At 44.8% G+C, this 18,448-nt stretch overlaps 1 protein-coding gene across 2 annotated transcripts in view; it reads right to left on the reverse strand.

Annotated features, from left to right (window-relative positions):
- The window catches only part of LOC147106349 (protein NEL-like), a 342,986-nt gene that overhangs the window by 266,369 nt on the left and 58,169 nt on the right, over window positions 1–18,448 (reverse strand). For both annotated transcript variants that reach the window (XM_086009387.1, XM_086009386.1), the window contains exon 9: window positions 18,171–18,273. In XM_086009387.1, coding sequence (XP_085865513.1) covers window positions 18,171–18,273 — 103 coding nt within the window. The remainder of the gene's footprint in view (window positions 1–18,170; window positions 18,274–18,448) is intronic.

Here is an 18,448-nt window from a genome sequence, read left to right on the forward strand (position 1 = left end):
TCGGGACACCCTAGAGCGCTTCACAGCCAACGAAGTACTTTTGAAGTGTAATCACTGTTGTAATTTGGGGAAAGGTGCCAGCTAATGTTGATGTTTGACAGCAAGGTCCTGATTAGATATTCAGTTTTATGGATGTCCAACTATGTGAGCTCTGTAGTTTAAATGGAAGCTGAAAACAGTCTAAATGCTCAACCTTGATACCTAATATAATCAATTTTACTTGTTTTATCTAAAAAAAGTCTAAATGGTTGTAGATGCCATTATGGGATTATGTAAAGCGGAAGATATAAAATAACTGGGCTATAAAGATTGCTATGAGGGTGCCATTCGAGCTGGTAATGCTGTAATGCTCCCAGTGTATTGAAACCAATGGGTTACCACTGTAATGGTACTGGTAATGCCTGCTATTCCTAGTTCCTCCAGAGGATGGCACTGTAACCTCTAAAAACAATGTGGGGGCAATTATCACCTTCATTGCTTGGGTGGTAAACTGGTGGAGTGAATCGCCTGCCCATTATAGAACCACCCCGATTGGCATTTCCATTTGATTTCAATGGAAAGGAAAGTGGGCGGGTTCTACAACGGGAAGTGTGGGGGCAACCCACTCTGTCAGTTAACCGTCCAAGCTGCAAAGGCGAAAGTTGCCCCTGAGAAACAAGAACTCCTGCTACTCTTGCTGGCTCCAGAGGTGGCGCTGCAGCTTCCCTCAGCCTGTTAAAACAAACACATACCAGGATGATTTTAACTGCAGCCGCCTGGCGTAAATAGGGTGGCATTGGGTCACTTACTGCCTCATTTACACTGGCATTCTGGCCGACGCCATCTTGGTAGGGGCCTTTAAATTGGTGGTCAGCATGCCTGCCTGGTTCAGGTGCAACGGTCACGTAATTTGCAAATCGGGGTACTATGACATACATAGTACCCCAATTGCAATTTTGAGGTACAAATGAATGGAGCGTGTGATACACATGGTCTATCTCTTTGTGCCAGGCATTGAGAGGCTGAACCAAAGCTCCTTAAAAGAACGATAGCAAAATACTGCAGATGTTGGAAATCCGAAATAACAACAGAAAATGCTGGAAAAACTCAGCAGGTCAGGCAACATCCGTGGAGAGAAATTTGAGTTGACGTTTCGGGTTGGACCCTTCTTCAAAACTGGAGAGAAAAGGAACTAGATCGAAGGCAGGGCTGCGATCGGACAAAAGAATAAAAGAACCAAAAGAAGTAAAAGAGATTAGAAGCTAGACGAGATGGTAATAGGCTGGGATTAGGTGTAAAGTGTACTGGCAGGGCAAAAGATAGCTGCCAGGTGTGAGAGAGAAACAAAACGAAAGGGGGGGGGGAGGAAAGGAGTGGAAAAATATAAGTAAAAATGAAATAGGGGCCGAGGTTATGATCTGAAATTGTTGAACTCGATATTGAGACCAGAAGGCTGCAGAGTGCCTAATCGGAAGATGAGGTGCTGTTCCTCGAGTTTACGTTGAGCTTCCGTGGAACAGTACAAGAGGCCAAGGACGGTGAGGTCCGAGTGGGAATGGAGCAGTGAATTGAAATGACAGGCGACCGGAAGCTCGGGGTCACCCTTACGGACTGAACGGAGGTGTTCCGCAAAGCGGTCACCCAATCTGCGTTTGGTCTCCCCAATGTAGACTTAAAAGAACCACTGGAGGTGACGCAAGAAAAAGGCCCGCAACCTTTTTCACCTTTTTAAAAAATTTTGTGGGGCAAGAATGTTCCTGCTGGCCCCACAAAAATATTCTGGCCCGCTGCTGACCCGTGTTTGAGCCCCTCGGGGATCACGTCCCCCCTCCCCACTTCAGGACCATCTGTCGGCAGGCTCCAAGTATCAGCCAGCCGATTTCCCGCCCTCCCCGGCCGGCGAGCTGCTTCAGAACGCTGGTTTGTTTCAAACACCGCCCAGTCCTCGAAATGGCTCGGGGGCCTCATGCCAGCAAGAACGGGCAGTCAGTGGGTGCACTCTGCCCACCGATTGCCCCCGCTTTGCGACAAATGTTAAACCCCGCCAATTCCCCTGACTGACTGAACAACGTCACAGAAGGTTCACCAGTATATATTAATGTTACATGATACAACATTTGGAAAATAGCAGGTCTGAGCTGCTCGTTAAACTAATTAACCTCCTGAAAACAATTGCTGCTAAACTGAAGCCCATTGAAAAGATATAACATTTTTAAATTTTAAAAAGCACAAAAATAATATCAATATATCATTGAAAGATCAGTAAGAGTCAGCCTCACACGGAGCTGAAAGTTTAAGAGGCCATTTTCCTCACTGGTCTTAAAGTGAGGCAAAATTCATACGCCAGGAAATTTCCTTTGCGATTTCCACTGCCGTATCTTCAGTGGAAACCCTGGATGGCCACAGTAAATAATAATTCTAATAGATCTAAGAGCGTTAAAAAAAACAAGCCTGAAGGCTTTGTGTCTTAATGCGAGGAGCATTTGTAATAAGGTGGATGAATTGGCTGCGCAGATAGAGGTAAACGAATATGATTTGGTTGGGATTACGGAAACATGGCTCAAGGATGGCCAAGACTGGGAACTCAACATCCAGGGGTATTCGATATTCAAGACTGGGAATTCAACATCCATGGGTATTCGATATTCAGGAAAGATAGGCAAAAAGGAAAGGGAGGTGGGGTAGCATTACTGGTTAAAGAAGGGATTAACACAATTGTAATGAAGGATATTGGCTCTGATGATGTGGAATCTGTATGGGTAGAATTGAGAAATACTAAGGGGAAAAAAACGTTAGTGGGAGCGGTATATAGACCTCCAAATAGTAAGGCGGAGGTTGGGGATGGCATTAAAAGGGAAATTAAAGAAGCATGCAACAAGGGCACAGCAGTCATCATGGGTGACTTTAATCTACATACAGATTGGGCTAACCAAATTGGTAACAATACTGTGGAGGAGGAATTCCTGGAGTGTTTACGGGATGGTTTCCTGGACCAACATGTCGAGGAACCAACCAGAGATCAGGCCATCTTAGACTGGGTATTATGCAACGAGAAAGGATTAATTAGCAATCGTGTTGTACGAGACCCCTTGTGTCGGAGCGATCATATGATCAAATTCTTCATTAAGATGGAGAATGAAGTAGTTGACTCAGAAACAAGGGTCCTCAATTTAAATAAAGGAAACTACGATGGTCTGAGGAGCGAGTTGGGTAGGATTGAGTGGGGAATGGCGCTCAAAGGGTTGACGGTGGATAGGCAATGGCAAACATTCAAAGACCGAATGGATGAACTACAGAAGTTGTTCATCCCAGTTTGGCATAAAAATAAAACAAAAAAGGTGACTCAACCATGGGTAACAAGGGAAATTAGGGATAGCATAAGATCCAAGGAGAGGACATACACATTGGCCAGAAAAAACAATAATCCTGAGGATTGGGAGCAGTTCAGGATTCAACAAAGGAGGACAAAGGGATTAATTAAGAAAGGGAAAATAGAATATGAGAGTAAGCTTGCAGGGAACATAAAAACTGACTGTAAAAGCTTTTATAGATATGTGAAGAGAAAAAGATTGGTGAAGTCAAGCGTAGGTCCCTTGCAGTCAGAATCGGGGGAATTTATAATGGGGAACAAAGAAATGGCAGACCAACTAAATACATATTTTGGTTCTGTCTTCACAAAGGAGGACACAAATAGCCTCCTAGAAATATCGGGGAACATAGGGTCTGATGAAAGGGTGGAACTGAAAGAAATCAGTATTTGTAGGGAAATGGTGTCAGGAAAATTGATGGGACTGAAGGCCGATAAATCCCCAGGGCCTGATAATCTACATCCCAGGGTACTTAAGGAAGTGGCCCTAGAAATAGTAGATGCATTGCTGGTCATCTTCCAGAACTCGATAGACTCTGGAACAGTACCCATGGATTGGAGGGTAGCTAATGTTACCCCACTATTCAAAAAAGGTGGCAGAGAAAAAGCGGGGAATTATAGACCGGTAAGCCTGACATCGGTAGTGGGGAAAATGCTAGAGTCCATTATAAAAGATGTAATAGCAGAGCACTTGGAAAGCAGTAACAGGATCGGACAAAGTCAACATGGATTTACAAAGGGTAAATCATGCTTGACTAATCTACTGGAATTTTTTGAGGATGTAACTGGTAAAATAGATAAGGGAGAACCAGTGGATGTGGTGTATTTGGACTTTCAGAAGGCTTTCGATAAGGTCCCGCATAAGAGATTAGCATGCAAAATTAAGGCACATGGATTGGGGGCAAGGTATTGACTTGGATAGAGAACTGGTTGGCGGACAGAAAGCAAAGAGTTGGAATAAACGGGTCGTTTTTTGAGTGGCAGGCAGTGACTAGTGGGGTACTGCAAGGATCGGTCCTAGGACCCCAGCTGTTCACAATATATATCAAAGATCTGGACGAGGGAATTGGATGTAATGGCCTAGAAATTGGGTTGGGGCGCCAAAGTGGCGCAAAAGCCGCCTGAGCGCAGGATTGAGCGCAGCGATCGGAGTGATACCGATCGCCAGAAATTCAGTTTCAGTGCCCCTCGAGGGACACGGGGCGAGGCTCGAGGCGCTCCGCGTCCCTCGAGGGGCACTGAAACTGATTATCGCAGCGCAACGTGCCGCAGCGTCACATGCTGCGGCACGGCACGCTGCGGTACTGCAGGCCTTCCTCCCACTGTTAAGGGGGAGGTGCCTGCAACAACGCGATCCCCACTCGCGAGTGCCGGCAAATGAGCCCGGCACCAAGGAGAAGTGCCGGGCTCTCGGGAAACAGCCGGCAATGCCGTGAGGGGTGGTTAGGAGGCCGGGGACAGAGGTGCTGGCAGGCGGCCGCCGAAAAAGCGGCTGCCCCGCACCTCCACCTTAACTTGTGCCGCTGCCGGCACAGTAAGGCCCTGTGAACCGGGCAGCGAACGGCGCAACTGCGGCGTTCGCTACCAAATATCACGAACGGGGCACGAATGGGGTGCTGCGCACACCGATGACATCATCGGTGGCGGCGCAGCGCAAATGCCTAACGCCACCATTAGCGCCCCTACTGAATATCGCGGGAGACGCAGCCAGTGGCGCTACAGCCACTGACTGCCTCTTTAGGCGCTAACAGGTGGCGCTACTCACCCAATTTCTCCCCCAATATCTCCAAATTTGCAGACGGCACAAAGCTGGGTGGGAGGGTATGCTGCGAGGAGGATGTCATGAAACTCCAGTACGATTTGGACAGGTTAGGTGATTGGGCAGAAACATGGCAAATGTACTATAATGTGGATAAATGTGAGGTTATCCACTTTGGTGGCAAAAACAGGAAGGCACACTATTATTTGAATGGCAATAGATTGGGAGAAGGGGAAGTGCAAAGAGACCTGGGTGTTCTTGTGCACCAGTCGCTGAAGATAAGCATGCAGGTGCAGCAGGCGGTTAAGAAGGCAAATGGTATGTTGGCCTTCGTAGCAAGAGGGTTCGAGTACAGGAACAAGGATGTCTTGCTGCAGTTGTACAGGGCCTTGGTGAGACCGCACCTTGAGTATTGTGTGCAGTTTTGGTCGCCTTATCTGAGGAAGGACGTTCTTGCCATGGAAGGAGTGCAGCGAAGATTCACCAGGCTGATACCTGGGATGGCAGGAATGACGTATGAGGAGAGATTGTGTCGATTGGGCTTATACTCACTGGAGTTTACAAGATTGAGAGGGGATCTCATCGAAACCTATAAAATTCTGTCAGGCCTGGACAGACTAGATGCTGGAAGGATGTTCCTGATGGTCGGGGAGTCCAGAACCAGGGGTCATAGTCTAAGGATAAGGGGTAGGACATTTAGGACTGAAATGAGGAGGAACTTCTTCACCCAGAGAGTGGTGAACCTGTGGAACTCTCTGCCACAGAGGGTGGTGGAGGCCAGTTCATTAAATATATTCAAGAGTTGGATATATTTCTTGAGGCTAAAGGGATCAAGGGATATGGGGAGAAGGCAGGGACAGGGTACTGAATTTGAATGATCAGCCATGATCTCATTGAATGGCGGAGCAGGCTCGAAGAGCCGAATGACCTACTCCTGCTCCTATCTTCTATGTTTCTATGTTTCAATGGGGACTTCCACTGAAGTTACGGCGGCTGATTGGGAGAACCCTTGAGGAAATCTCCAGCGATAATTTAAAACTAGATAGGGGACCCTTAATCATATCGGAGTTAGTGACCTACGAATTCTTCAATTTAGAAAAAAACAATGTGGAATTTTAATAACCATTGCTTTAATACTTCTTGTGCACTGCAACAAGGTGATAAATGGGTATTCAGGGGTGTGAGGCTGGTATATTGCCTAAAGTATAGGAAAAGTGATAATGCAGGCACCACAGATACCAAGTTAATACTGGCCCCTAGTCGAAGAGAAGACAACACAACTCTTGATTTACATGCAATGCAAAAGTAATTCAGTGCAATGGAATCTGAACCTATATCTTCAAAAGTTATTGCATTGTTTTTTGTAAGTACATTATTCGTCTAACATGGGGACCTGTTTATAAAATAAAATAGTCACAAGAAACACAAAAGTTCACCATGGAACATGCAGGACAGTTAAAAATACCCAAGGGGAGACGAGGTTACAGTAGCCATGCTCTTCACTCATGAGCGCACTCAGGTTTGAGCTGTAAAAAGGATTTACTTTTTTTTTCACAAGGGCCTGCAAATTTTGCAATAATGTTATGTCAAGCGGGAAGCAGAACTGAATCTAAAAATTGATGGCTGATGCACCCCAGTCTATTTTGGCAGAGGTACAGTCTGCAAATTGTAATGACAAATGACCTTGGTTTAATATTCCAACAATAATGGATGATACTGGGTGGCAAGTCACTGATTGTGGAGTTTATCCCTCGTGAGAAGGGTGAAATAGTTATCGAGCATTGCAGCTGCAAGTGTGATGTATTATGTGGATTAAAATTTATATTCAAAGGCTCCTGTCAACTATTCTGCTTGTACCACACATGCTGTATTATTTGATGAAATTCTATTAATTTGACTTTTTTTTCACTATCACGTTTGTTTAATCATGGCACACTGTCGGTGAAGATTGAAAGAATCAGTTCAGGATATTAATTGACGTCAGTGTGAAGGGGACACTATCAGATGAGTTTTGATTTTGAGGGTAAGAAGGCTTTTTACTAAGAAAGAAAGATAGCGCCTTTCACGACCACCAGACGTCCCAAAGCTCATTACAGCCAATGAAGTACTTTTTGAAGTGTAGTCACTGTTGTAATGTAGGAAAAACAGCAGCCAATATGCACACAGCAAGCTCCCACAAACAGCAATGTGATAATGACCAGATAAACCATTTTAGACGTTGATTGCGGGATAAATACTGGCCAGGACACTGGGGATAACTCCCCTGCTCTTCTTCAAAATAGTGGCATAGGATCCTTTATGTCCACCTGAGAGAGCAGGCGGGGCCTCGGTTTAACGTCTCATCCAAAAGATGGTACCTCCCAACAGTGCAGCACTCCCTCAGCACTGCACTGTCAGCCTGGAGTTTTGTGCTCAAGTCTCTGGGGTGGGACTTGAACCCACAACCGTCTGACTCAGAGGTGAGAGTGCTACCCACTTTTTTTTAATTTTTTATTATACTTTATTGAACATTAAGAACATTTACAACATCGTGATCATTACATTGTATGGTACAAATCAATTCCACCGCCCTGCACAGCCATTCCGCCACCACATTTTAACATCAAAACCTGAAGTTTAATTTGTCACCTGTAACATATTAATCGATTGTACTTTAAAAATTGGTTGTAAAATACTGTCCTTAAATTCCTTTCTGAATAAAACATCCACAGAGCCTTATAATGGTCTTTTAGCTTATATTTAAAATACTCTTTTAGATTGAGTCTCCTCCCCTTAAAAAACAGAGCATTCCTTCTTTGCACAATCACGAATCTAGCCAAACTGAACATTAAATTAATTGCCGCTCCGCTAGACTCTGGCAGACTCTCCTGCAATCCCCATCTCAAAATTGAGCCCCACGGGATTTCCATTCTCGCTCTTCGGTCTCCACCCAGCAAAAAAGCTTCACACAACTGTCGAACATAGTACTTAAAGTCATTTAACTGCGGACATAACACCAGTAAATGGGACAGAGTCTCATCCTGTGTCCCACACATTGGGCAAGTTGCCGCCTCCACTCGTCCAATCTTGCACAAGACCGTCATGGTAAAAATCCGGTTATGAGCCCATTTGAAATCCAGTTCAATCCATTCTGGGCATTTAAAATTCGCCCACACTCCCTTCCAAATCCTGTTGAAGTCCAGCTGTGGGTATATACTCTGCCAAACTCCTGACCAGCAGGTGTCTTGAATCTCCATTCTCTGAATACCTCATAGAAATCTTGAGTATTACAGTTGTCAAATTGGACTAACTCTCCCCCTTTCTCCAGTACAAAGCTTGGAAAAGCAGGACGCATTTTACTTCCTTTGGAGATTTCCGCATTTATTTCTTCCATCCAATCCTGTGGCATTGCCCTCACAATCTTCTCATACATGATTCGTATTGCTTTTCCTTCTACCTCCTGATCCTCCTCCCATACCATGTCCCTCACTATCGCTTCCTGCAACCAACCTGGAATCACCTCGTATAATACATCTTTCACCGATATAATCCCAGCTTTTATAAAAGCTTGATTAAATAAAACCTCTCCTTCGATGTTGACCCACCTGTTCAAAAATAAGGGCTGTTCTAAAAATTCCTCAGCCCCCTTGGGCATAAACTGCACACTTTTTAAAAATTGAGCCCAAGTCTCTACAACCCCCTTATAAAACCTAGGGAGAAGTTTAATCGATTTCAAAAACATATTATTGTATTCCATATACAATATCCCCTGCCCTCCTATCCCACTTTGTTTTAAAAAATGCTCAAAACAACTCTTCCAAAAGCTTGAATTTGACTTCTGAAGAAATCTCTTCACCCATTTGATTCTAAAGGATTTTTTCTTCAAATCAATATCTGGGAAGTTGAGTCCTCCCTGATTTCTCCGTCCAATGATGGTATTGTAAGTCACCAAGGCTGGTTTCCCTTCCCATAAAAACCTCACACAAGCCTCTCAGATGGACTTTTCTGCCCACTCAGGAATATCCTCCACCGTCAATAAGTACCATAGCTTAGATAGCAGGAGAGCAGACACCACTGTCGCTCTTCCTTGCACTTTCAACCACCTTCTTTCCCATCTTCCCAAAATCTTTTTAATTTTCATAACCTTCGGTTCCCAATTTAATCGATCCACTTCTTCCCTGTCTTTCTTGCACCCCATATGCACCCCCAGAACTTCCAAAACCTCCACCACCTTAAAGGGACATTCCCCCAACCATTCCCCCCTACCCCTCCCTGCAACCAGGCATTGGGACTTACTATAATTCACTCTGGCACCTGAAGCTCTACAATATTCTTCCACTACCTCTATAGCTTTCCTCACTGACTCCCCATTTCTCAATGTTAAGGTTGTGTCATCTGCATATTGGTGTATCACCGATACCAGCCCGGAACTGGGTACCATAATCCCAACTACACCTTGTTTCTTTCGCATCATGTAACCTAATGGTTCTGCTACCAATGTGTACAGCAGTGGGGACAGGGGACAACCCTGTCTCACTGATCTCTGTATCGGAAAATACTTAGATAAAAAACCATTACATTTAACACAGCTAAATATGTTTGAATAAAAAATCCTTATTCACTGAATGAAATTTTCCTTGAAACCAAATGCTTCCAAAACCTTCAATAAAAACTCATGAGAGACCCTATCAAAGGCTTTCTCTTGATCCATCTTTAATACATAAGCCTCCCTCCCACTCTCTTCCATGAGTTCTATCGCATCTCGGATTGAGACCACAGAGTCTGCGATGTCCCGGCCTATGACTCCATAGGACTGAGAGGGCCAAACTATCTCCGGTAACACCTCCTTCAAATGATTTGCCATAACCCTCGCCAAGATCTTATAATCCACATTTAATAGTGTGATGGGCCTCCAATTCTTCAGATCCCGTCTATCCCCTTTATTTTTATATAAGCTAAGCTTATGATACCTCTCCTCATAGATGGGGCCAGGCTTCCGTCAATTTTAATTTCCTTAAAAACTTCTAAGAGCAATGGACTTAAAATCTCGAAAAATTCCTTATAAAATTCTGCACTTAGTCTGTCGGACCCTGGGCTTTTCCCCCCCTTCATTCCACTTATTGCTATTTTTATTTCCGCTAATCCTACTTCTTTATCACACATGCTTCTCTCATCCTCCTTTAAACCCTTTTCAATAAAAGCAGTAACCTTCTCCATCTCCAAATTGGAAATGTCTTCTTTTGTATATAGCTCTTGATAAAAGCTGCTAGCTGCCTCCAAAATCTCCTCACTTTCATGAATGATCTTCTCCCCAACCTTCAACTCCTCAATTAACGATAATCTCTGTCGCAGCTTCTCTTGCTCTAGAAAATATCTAGTGCATCTTTTGCCCTCCAATGCATCTCTAGCCTTTGCACGGAGAATGGCCCCCTTGCATTTTTCAGCTTGCAATAATTCCCACTCTTCCTTTAGCACCCAGAACTTAGTCTCAGCTCCCTTATCCCCTCCGTCAACTGCTTTACAGACATCCGTAAACCTTTTGTTTATATTCTCTTCTCGATGCCGGTTAGCTGCCGCCCTCTTTTTCCCATAACGTACCGAAAAAACTTTTACCTCATATTTGAAATTGTCCCACCAAACTCTTCTTTCAAGAACAAAAGTTCCTTCTGAGCATTCTTTATTATATTTATAATCCCTTCTTTATAAGCACTTTCCTTCAGGTATTGATTGTTTAAAATCCACACCCCTGAACCGATCTTAACTCTGCTGTTCCTAATTCTAAGAACCAAAGCTGAGTGATCACTAAAAAATACTTTTTTATAATAAATCTCCATCACCTCCGAACTTAACCCTTCCCGCATTAACACAAAGTCTATTCGGCTCTGTTTTAAAACATCACCCACCCAACCTGCTCTGGAGAACTCCCTTTTAATGGGGTTCCGGTCCCTCCATAAGTCTCTCAAATTTAAATTTGCCATCATTTTTATAATCATCCCACTGGAGTTATCCTCTTTAAAGGTCATCTGGGCTGAAATGTCCATCCAAGATAAAAATACATTAAAATCCCCCACTATACAAGGATTTTCCACCTCTGCCACTTCAGTGAATAACCCCCGAAAAAACTCGCGACGCTTGCAATGGTCGTTCGGTGCATAGGTATTAAAAAGATCACAATTAAATCCCTCCAATTTTACCCTTAGCCGTAAAAATCTCCCCTCAGTGTCCTTGTCCACCAAGGCAACATTCTCTTCTATGGACGGACTCACCAAAACAGCCACCCCTCTACGGTTATTGTTTGCACAACTTGCAAACACCTCTCCCTTCCAAACCTTCTGAACTCTTTCTAGAATATCCTCATCCCAAAAGGTTTCTTGCAGACACAACAAGTCCATGCCTTTAAAACCCTGCAACAACTGCTGCAATTTCTTCTCACCCCTCAGTCCGTTCACATTGATCGAGACCAATGTAATCATGGCTCCAAAGAAGAGAAGTATGCCCAATAATCTCCCCATCATTTAATCTCTGGCTCTTCCCTCCTCTCATGCTCCTTCTCAACTTTTCGGCCAGCTGTTGCTTTTTCCTGCAGCCTCCGGCTCTTTTTCCCCTCCTGTTTGACCCCTCCCTGCTGTTTCAGCCTCTTCCTTGCCTTAACTTTGGGCCCAGGAGCTGCCCTTTCTCCCTCCTTCTGCCCCTCACTAACCTTTCCCTTTCCACATGATGCCACCCCATCCCCAACTTCCATGTCTCTGTCCCCCTCTAATTCCTCACACTCAAGCTCTTCTGCAACCCCCTGTGCCTGCTCCCCGTCAGATACATAATCCTGCTCCCCGTCAGATACTTCATCTCCCATAGAGAGTCTTCCTGCTATCGCAGTTTCTCCCACTGTGCCACCCCCTTCGACCACGTCTCTACCTCTGACCCTTGCACCTTGTTCCCTCACTCCATGGGACAATGGCGCACCTAAATTGTTCCCTTCTGACGTCTCTATCTCGCCGATCCCATTCTGCTGTCCCTTTAAGGCTCCTGCCTCTTGCACCCTCTCCCCGCCCTGCCTCCTCCCGCTCACCAAAATATCCGACTCCCTGCCTTTCCCCGGAGCACTCACTTCCACCACACACCCCGCTCCTGCCTCCTCTCCCCCCGCAGACACCAGACTCCCCAGGGGGAGCCGAACTGCACTAAGGCTCGAGTCTGCACTCGACCCTTGCTGCCCACTGCTGTCTTTGTTCCCCTCCATAGCACTCGCCGTGTTTTCCGCCATCTCCCTCTCGATCTCCGCTCCGCCAACCTCTGCCTCTTCCTGTGCTCCTTTTTCCTTCATTTTACTGGCTGTGTCCTCCGACTGCACCGCACCTCCGGCCGTTCCACACTCCTCTCCTGCTCCTTTTCCCATCTCCTCATCACTCATTTCGCTCCCTTCTGCCACACACTCACAGCAGGCGGGGCCTTTACGACACACCCCACAGCTCTCCGCCTTGCAGCTCCGCACGATATGTCCCGACTCACCGCAATTGTAACAATGCAAATCAGGACAGTTTCTCACGAGATGGTCATGTCCCAGACAATAGTAACACACCTTTACTTGGTTATCGTGCAGCACACGAAAGTATTGTACTCCTTCCAGTGTCTCGAACTTCATACTGTAAGGCAAAGACCTCACCCCCTCTGGGAACCGCACCTTTACATACCGGGTTCCGTCTGCTACCCGTGTTCCCGGATAGTACCTCCTCTTTATTTCGGAACAGATTTTAATGTCCCACGACTCCAACTTTTTGCTCAGCACTTCATCCTCGATGTACACAGGCAAGTTCAAAAATGAAACCACCACCTCCTCTGAATATAGCAGAGTCACCTCCAAAAATTTCTCCCCAACTTTCAGACTGAGCAGCAGTTTTTCCACCTCCTCACGGCCACTGACCGTCACCTCAAATCCCACATTTGGTTTTGGTCGGCAGGCAAAACAGCTTCCCTCACCACAGTCCTCATGAACCGCCTGGATTATATCCCAGGCTCGAATCTTCTTATCTTCACATTGCACCACCACCGTATTTTCTTTACCAAACCTCCTGAGGTCCCAGCCCAAATCTTTGGGCCTTTTTTTTCCCCTTCCCACCACAGTTTCTTCCCTAATAAAATTCCTCTCGGGAATATTGTCCTCTGAGGGGCCCGGCACTCCAGACCCCTCAGCAGCCATCTGGCTGTTTTTTGTGGGCCAAAAAGGCCCTAAAACCTGAAAACAAAACCCTCCACCAACTTTTTACAAAACTTCCTCCAACACCCAGCTGCAATTAGGCAACCAGTCACACCTGGCTCACTCCTAGCCCCTCCCACATAGAGAGTGCTAACCACTGAGCCACAGCTGACACTTAATTCGACAGTGGAGTGCAGAGTTGAAACTTTAATCTGCCAGTTCCTAAAACACATTTGAGTATCACCAAGACAATTTAATGACGTAGAAATGGGAAAGAATTTGAGACAGGGTACTCTGGGGGCGCCCCGTCCGCCCTCTCAGGTGGACGTAAAAGATCTCATGGTACAGTACTATTACAAAGAAGAGCAGGGGAGAGGAGTCCTGGCCAATATTTATCCCTCCACTAACATCACTAAAACAGATTATCTGGCTATTATATCACTGCTGTTTGTGGGACATTGCTGTGCGCAAATTGACTGCCGCATTTCCTACTTTACAACAGTGGCTACACTTATAAAGTACTTCATTGGCTGTAAAGTGCTTTGGGACGTGCTGAGGTCATGAAAGGCGTTATATAAATCCAAGTTTTTTTTTTAGTATTCAGTAAAAAAGAATTCATTTTATTCAGTAATATTAAACCCAAAAAAATGTTTTCTCCTTCTTCCTCTGTTTTTGCAGTACAGGAAACTTTGGTTTAACCGGAGGTTGTATGTCTGGAAACCTCGCTCTACCGGCAGAATTCACCCCCCGAAAACAGCGCCTCAGTAACCAGCAATGTTGCCGGTTCCGAGTCCGAGTCTCCAACGGTTGCCGAGTTCGTCAGTGGAGGTAGTTCTACAAACTGCCACTACTCGGCCTCTTGGCGCTATCGGAAGTTGGAACACCTCAGAAACCCTGCATCAGGAGTCTCACTCTCCCACGCTGCCAGTAGCCTCTTCTGATCCGCCATTTTTTGGGTTTCCAGTACAGTACTGTGTGTCTCCAACGCTGTTGCAACTCATTGGACTGCATTAGGGAAATCCCAAAAGTTGATCCAACCGAAAGGAAGAGAGTGGTGTTAACTTTAAAACAGAAAATTGATATATGCAAACGACTAGAAATGGGAGCGAAGCGTATGCACATTATGAAAGAATTCAAAATCGGTTCATCAACAATGTACGACATCAAAGCGCAGAAGGATAAGCTGCTCAAGTTTTATGCAAGCTCGGAGACATCTAAGAGTGTAGAGAAATGGCGCACGCTTCGTAAGCCTAAGCTTGAAGAGCTGGATACCGTGCTTTATGAGTGGTTTGCTCTGAAGCGTTCAGAGGGTGTTCCGATTTCCGGACCCATGCTAATCGAAAAAGCGAAGGATTTTTACGCAAAGATGGAGCTCACTGACAAGTGTGCTTTCTCTGATGGATGGCTATCGTGCTTCAAGGCACGGCATGGGATACGATGACTCGATGTTTGCAGGGAGAAGAAATCAGCTGATCACGACGCCGCAGAAGAATACTGCGATTATTTCAATCGGATTGTGCAGCAACATGATTTGTCACCAGCACAGCTATACAATGCCAATGAAACTGGCTTATTTTGGAGGTTTTTGCCAGAATCAATACTTGCTGGGGCTAGTGAGGCTAATGCTTCAGGTTACAAGAAAAATAAAGATCGTGTAACCATGCTAACATGTGCGAACGCTGCTGGATCACACCGGGTTAAACTTCTCATCATTGGGAAGTATAAAAATCCTCATGTATTTAAAAATGTGAGGCACTTACCTGTTGAGTACAAAGCTCAAGCAAATGCTTGGATGGATAAGGAAATCTTTTCAAATTGGTTCCATCATACTTTTGCTCCATCTGTGAGGGAACATTTCCGTAGAATAAGGAAACCTGAAGATAGCAAATGCATTTTATTGCTGGCTAATTGTAGAGCCCATCCGCATGAATCCGAGTTGGTTTCTGGAAATATTTTCACCATTTATTTGCCACCAAATGTAACTTCTCTCATACAACCCATGGACCAGGGCGTTATCCAAAATCTCAAGTGTCATTCCTACGTAGACTGATAAGCCAAGATGACAAGACAGGTATTCGGGCATTTCAGAAGGAATACAATCTTAAGTGGGCAGAGATTTGGCAGATGGAATACAATACTGGAAAGTGTGAGGTTATGCACTTTGGCAGGAAAAATCGTAGAGCAAGTTATTATCTTAATGGCAAGAAACTGGAAAGTACTGAAGTACAAAGGGATCTGGGGGTCCTGGTGCACGAAACTCAAAAGGTTAGTATGCAGGTGCAGCAAGTGATTAAGAAGGCCAATGGAATGTTGGCTTTCATTGCTAGGGGGATAGAATATAAAAATAGGGAGGTATTGCTTCAGTTGTACAAGGTATTGGTGGGACTGCACCTGGAATACTGCGTACAGTTTTGGTGTCCATACTTAAGAAAGGACATACTTGCTCTCGAGTCAGTACAAAGAAGGTTCACTCGGTTAATCCCGGGGATGAGGGGATGGACATATGAGGAGAGGTTGAGTAGATTGGGACTCTACTCATTGGAGTTCAGAAGAATGAGAGGCGATCTTATTGAAACATATAAGATTGCGAAGGGGTTGGATCGGGTGGATGCGGGGAAGATGTTCCCAATGATGGGTGAAACTAGAACTAGGGGGCATAGTCTTAGAATAAGGGGCTGCTCTTTCAAAACTGAGATGAGGAGGAACTACTTCACTCAGAGGGTGGTAGGTCCATGGAATATGCTGCCCCAAAAAGCTGTCATCATTACATAAATTTAAAACAGAAATAGACAGTTTCCTAGAAGTAAAGGGAATTAAGGGTTACGGGGAGTGGGCAGGAATTTGGACATGAGTCTAGGTTCGGATCGGTCATGGCCCTGTGGGTAGCGGAGCGGGCCCAGGGGCCGTGTAGCCTGATCCTGCTCCTATTTCGTGTGTCTAATTCTGTTAGATTCAGGAGATGGTTCTGTGATAGTGGATTGGCGGTTAGGATCAGATCAGCCATGATCTTATTGAATGGCGGAGCAGGCTCGAGGGGCCGATTGGCCTACTCCTGCTCCTATTTCTTATGTTCTTATGTTCTTAAAGATGCCATCTTTAATGTTGCATGCTCCTGGAAATTGGTGAAAGGTCACACTTTGAGACAAGCCTGGTGCAAATTGTGACCTTCTGTAATGTTTGCTAAAGGTTCTTCTTCAGAGGAGGAATTTTGTGGGTTCAATCTTCGTCTGCGGAAGACTGCAGTAATGGAAATGGCTGACATGGTGAAAGATGTAAGCCCAGCAAACCCTCTACATCACCTCAGTGAAAGTGATATTGAGCAGTGGGTTGATGCAGATAGCAAATGCACAACAGCAACTTCTCTAAGTGATGATGAAATAATGGAGGCTGTTTTGAATCCAAGGAAAGAAAAGGAAAGTGTGATGGAAAGTGAAGACGATGAGATTTCTGAAGTGAACAAGATTTCTTGGGCTAAAGCTGCAGCAGATCTTGCTTCATTCATGAAATTTGCTGAAAGCCGTTCCTGCTATTTTGCCCAAGAAGTTATGCAGCTCCATATTCTGCAGTCTACCTTTCTACAAAGAAGGCAAGAGTCCACTAAGCAAGCAGACATCCGGGACATGTTTAAGAAAGCTTCCAAAAGAGTTGGAGCAGTGGAAGTGCCTGAACAATCTGTTGAAGTGCATGATCCTGATGAACCAGTTGGCTTGGAATAAGTGTACAGTCAACCACCGTACAGTACTTTATACTGCACTGTACAGTCGTTTAAGTTTTGGTGCACTGCACAGTCGTTTATAAGTTTTGTTTTACTGTTAAGTCGTTTATAAGTTTTGTTTTACTGTTAAGTCGTTTATAAGTTTTGTTTTACTGTTAAGTCGTTTATAAGTTTTGTTTTACAGTACTGTTAAGTCGTTTATAAGTTTTGTTTTACTGTTAAGTAATTAAAGAGTTATGGATTACCATCAACTGGCAGTACTGTACTTAATCAAGCATCTTTCACCATCCATTTAACACAACATTCTGTAGGTGAGCACCCAATTACTGTATACTGCACATTTCTTGATTTTTAAATTTTTCTTTGTTAAAAACAGCCTGGGTAGATAATCCGCTCACCACTCCGGAACTTTTGATAGATCGGTATCACGCCGGTCCCGTCGGTGCCGGATATCAGAAAGTTTCCTGTAATAGCAGTGCCACAAGAGGAGACTGCAGGGCTGAGGGGCAGAGCAATGGCTGAAGAATCCCAATGGGAGGAGGCAATGGGCCAGAGCCACCATTACACCAGAGAGAGCAGGTTGGGGTCACAGATGGAGCACAGAAAGCAGGAAGGTGGATGTCAGGGCCACTGATATAACTCAAGGAATGGGAGGGAGCAGACTGGGCCCACTAATGCAGCACAGAAAGTAGGAGAGGGCTGGTCACTCGAGATCACAGAGACATTGGGGTAGATTTTGGTCTGGGTCTGTTTTAAACTATATACACATTTACAATCATTAGAAATAATAAAGTTGGCAGTACATTGATAGACCAACACATTGCACCACTGAGTGTTCATCCACAAGCTCACATCCTTGATTCACAAATGGCTCAGCTTGAGGTATGGCAGGGAGGCAGCGAGTGGAAAACTATGCAATTCTCCAGTGGGCAACAGGAAAAATAAGACTCCAACAGCTTGTATACCACTCGTAGCTGTTGTTTACGAAGTGATATTGTCATCTGTCTTGCGGCAGGTTTTGTGGCTAAATATTGGATCAACATTTTTTTTTTAAAATCGAGATTTGTTTTGGTGAAAAGGGTAAATTGCTCCAACATTTTGCTTTTCATCCCTTCAAGAAATAATAGTGTATGGACTCGTAACACCATCCGAAGTACAGATAAAATCATAAGTTACTCACGCTGGCATTCCTTGCAGCATTTGCCTTCCATATAGACTGGAGCGTTACCTGGAGGACAATTCTCAGGGGGGCAGATCAGCCTCTTGCACTGGACTGTTCCATTCTGGGGAAATAACATTGTGGTGTTATTTAAAGATTGTTTTTGTTAGACGTCAACATCAATGCATTATTAACCACTAAAATAACTCACGCCCAATTTATACAGACCAAGCTTTCTGTGAATCTCTTGTATGTTGAGCTCCGAGGAACTGACAATATTATAATTGCATTTATATACA

Source organism: Somniosus microcephalus, chromosome 16 (assembly GCF_052327205.1).
Source record: "Somniosus microcephalus isolate GS21.2 chromosome 16, FLI_Smic_1.0, whole genome shotgun sequence".
Classification (NCBI taxonomy): Eukaryota; Metazoa; Chordata; class Chondrichthyes; order Squaliformes; family Somniosidae; genus Somniosus; species Somniosus microcephalus.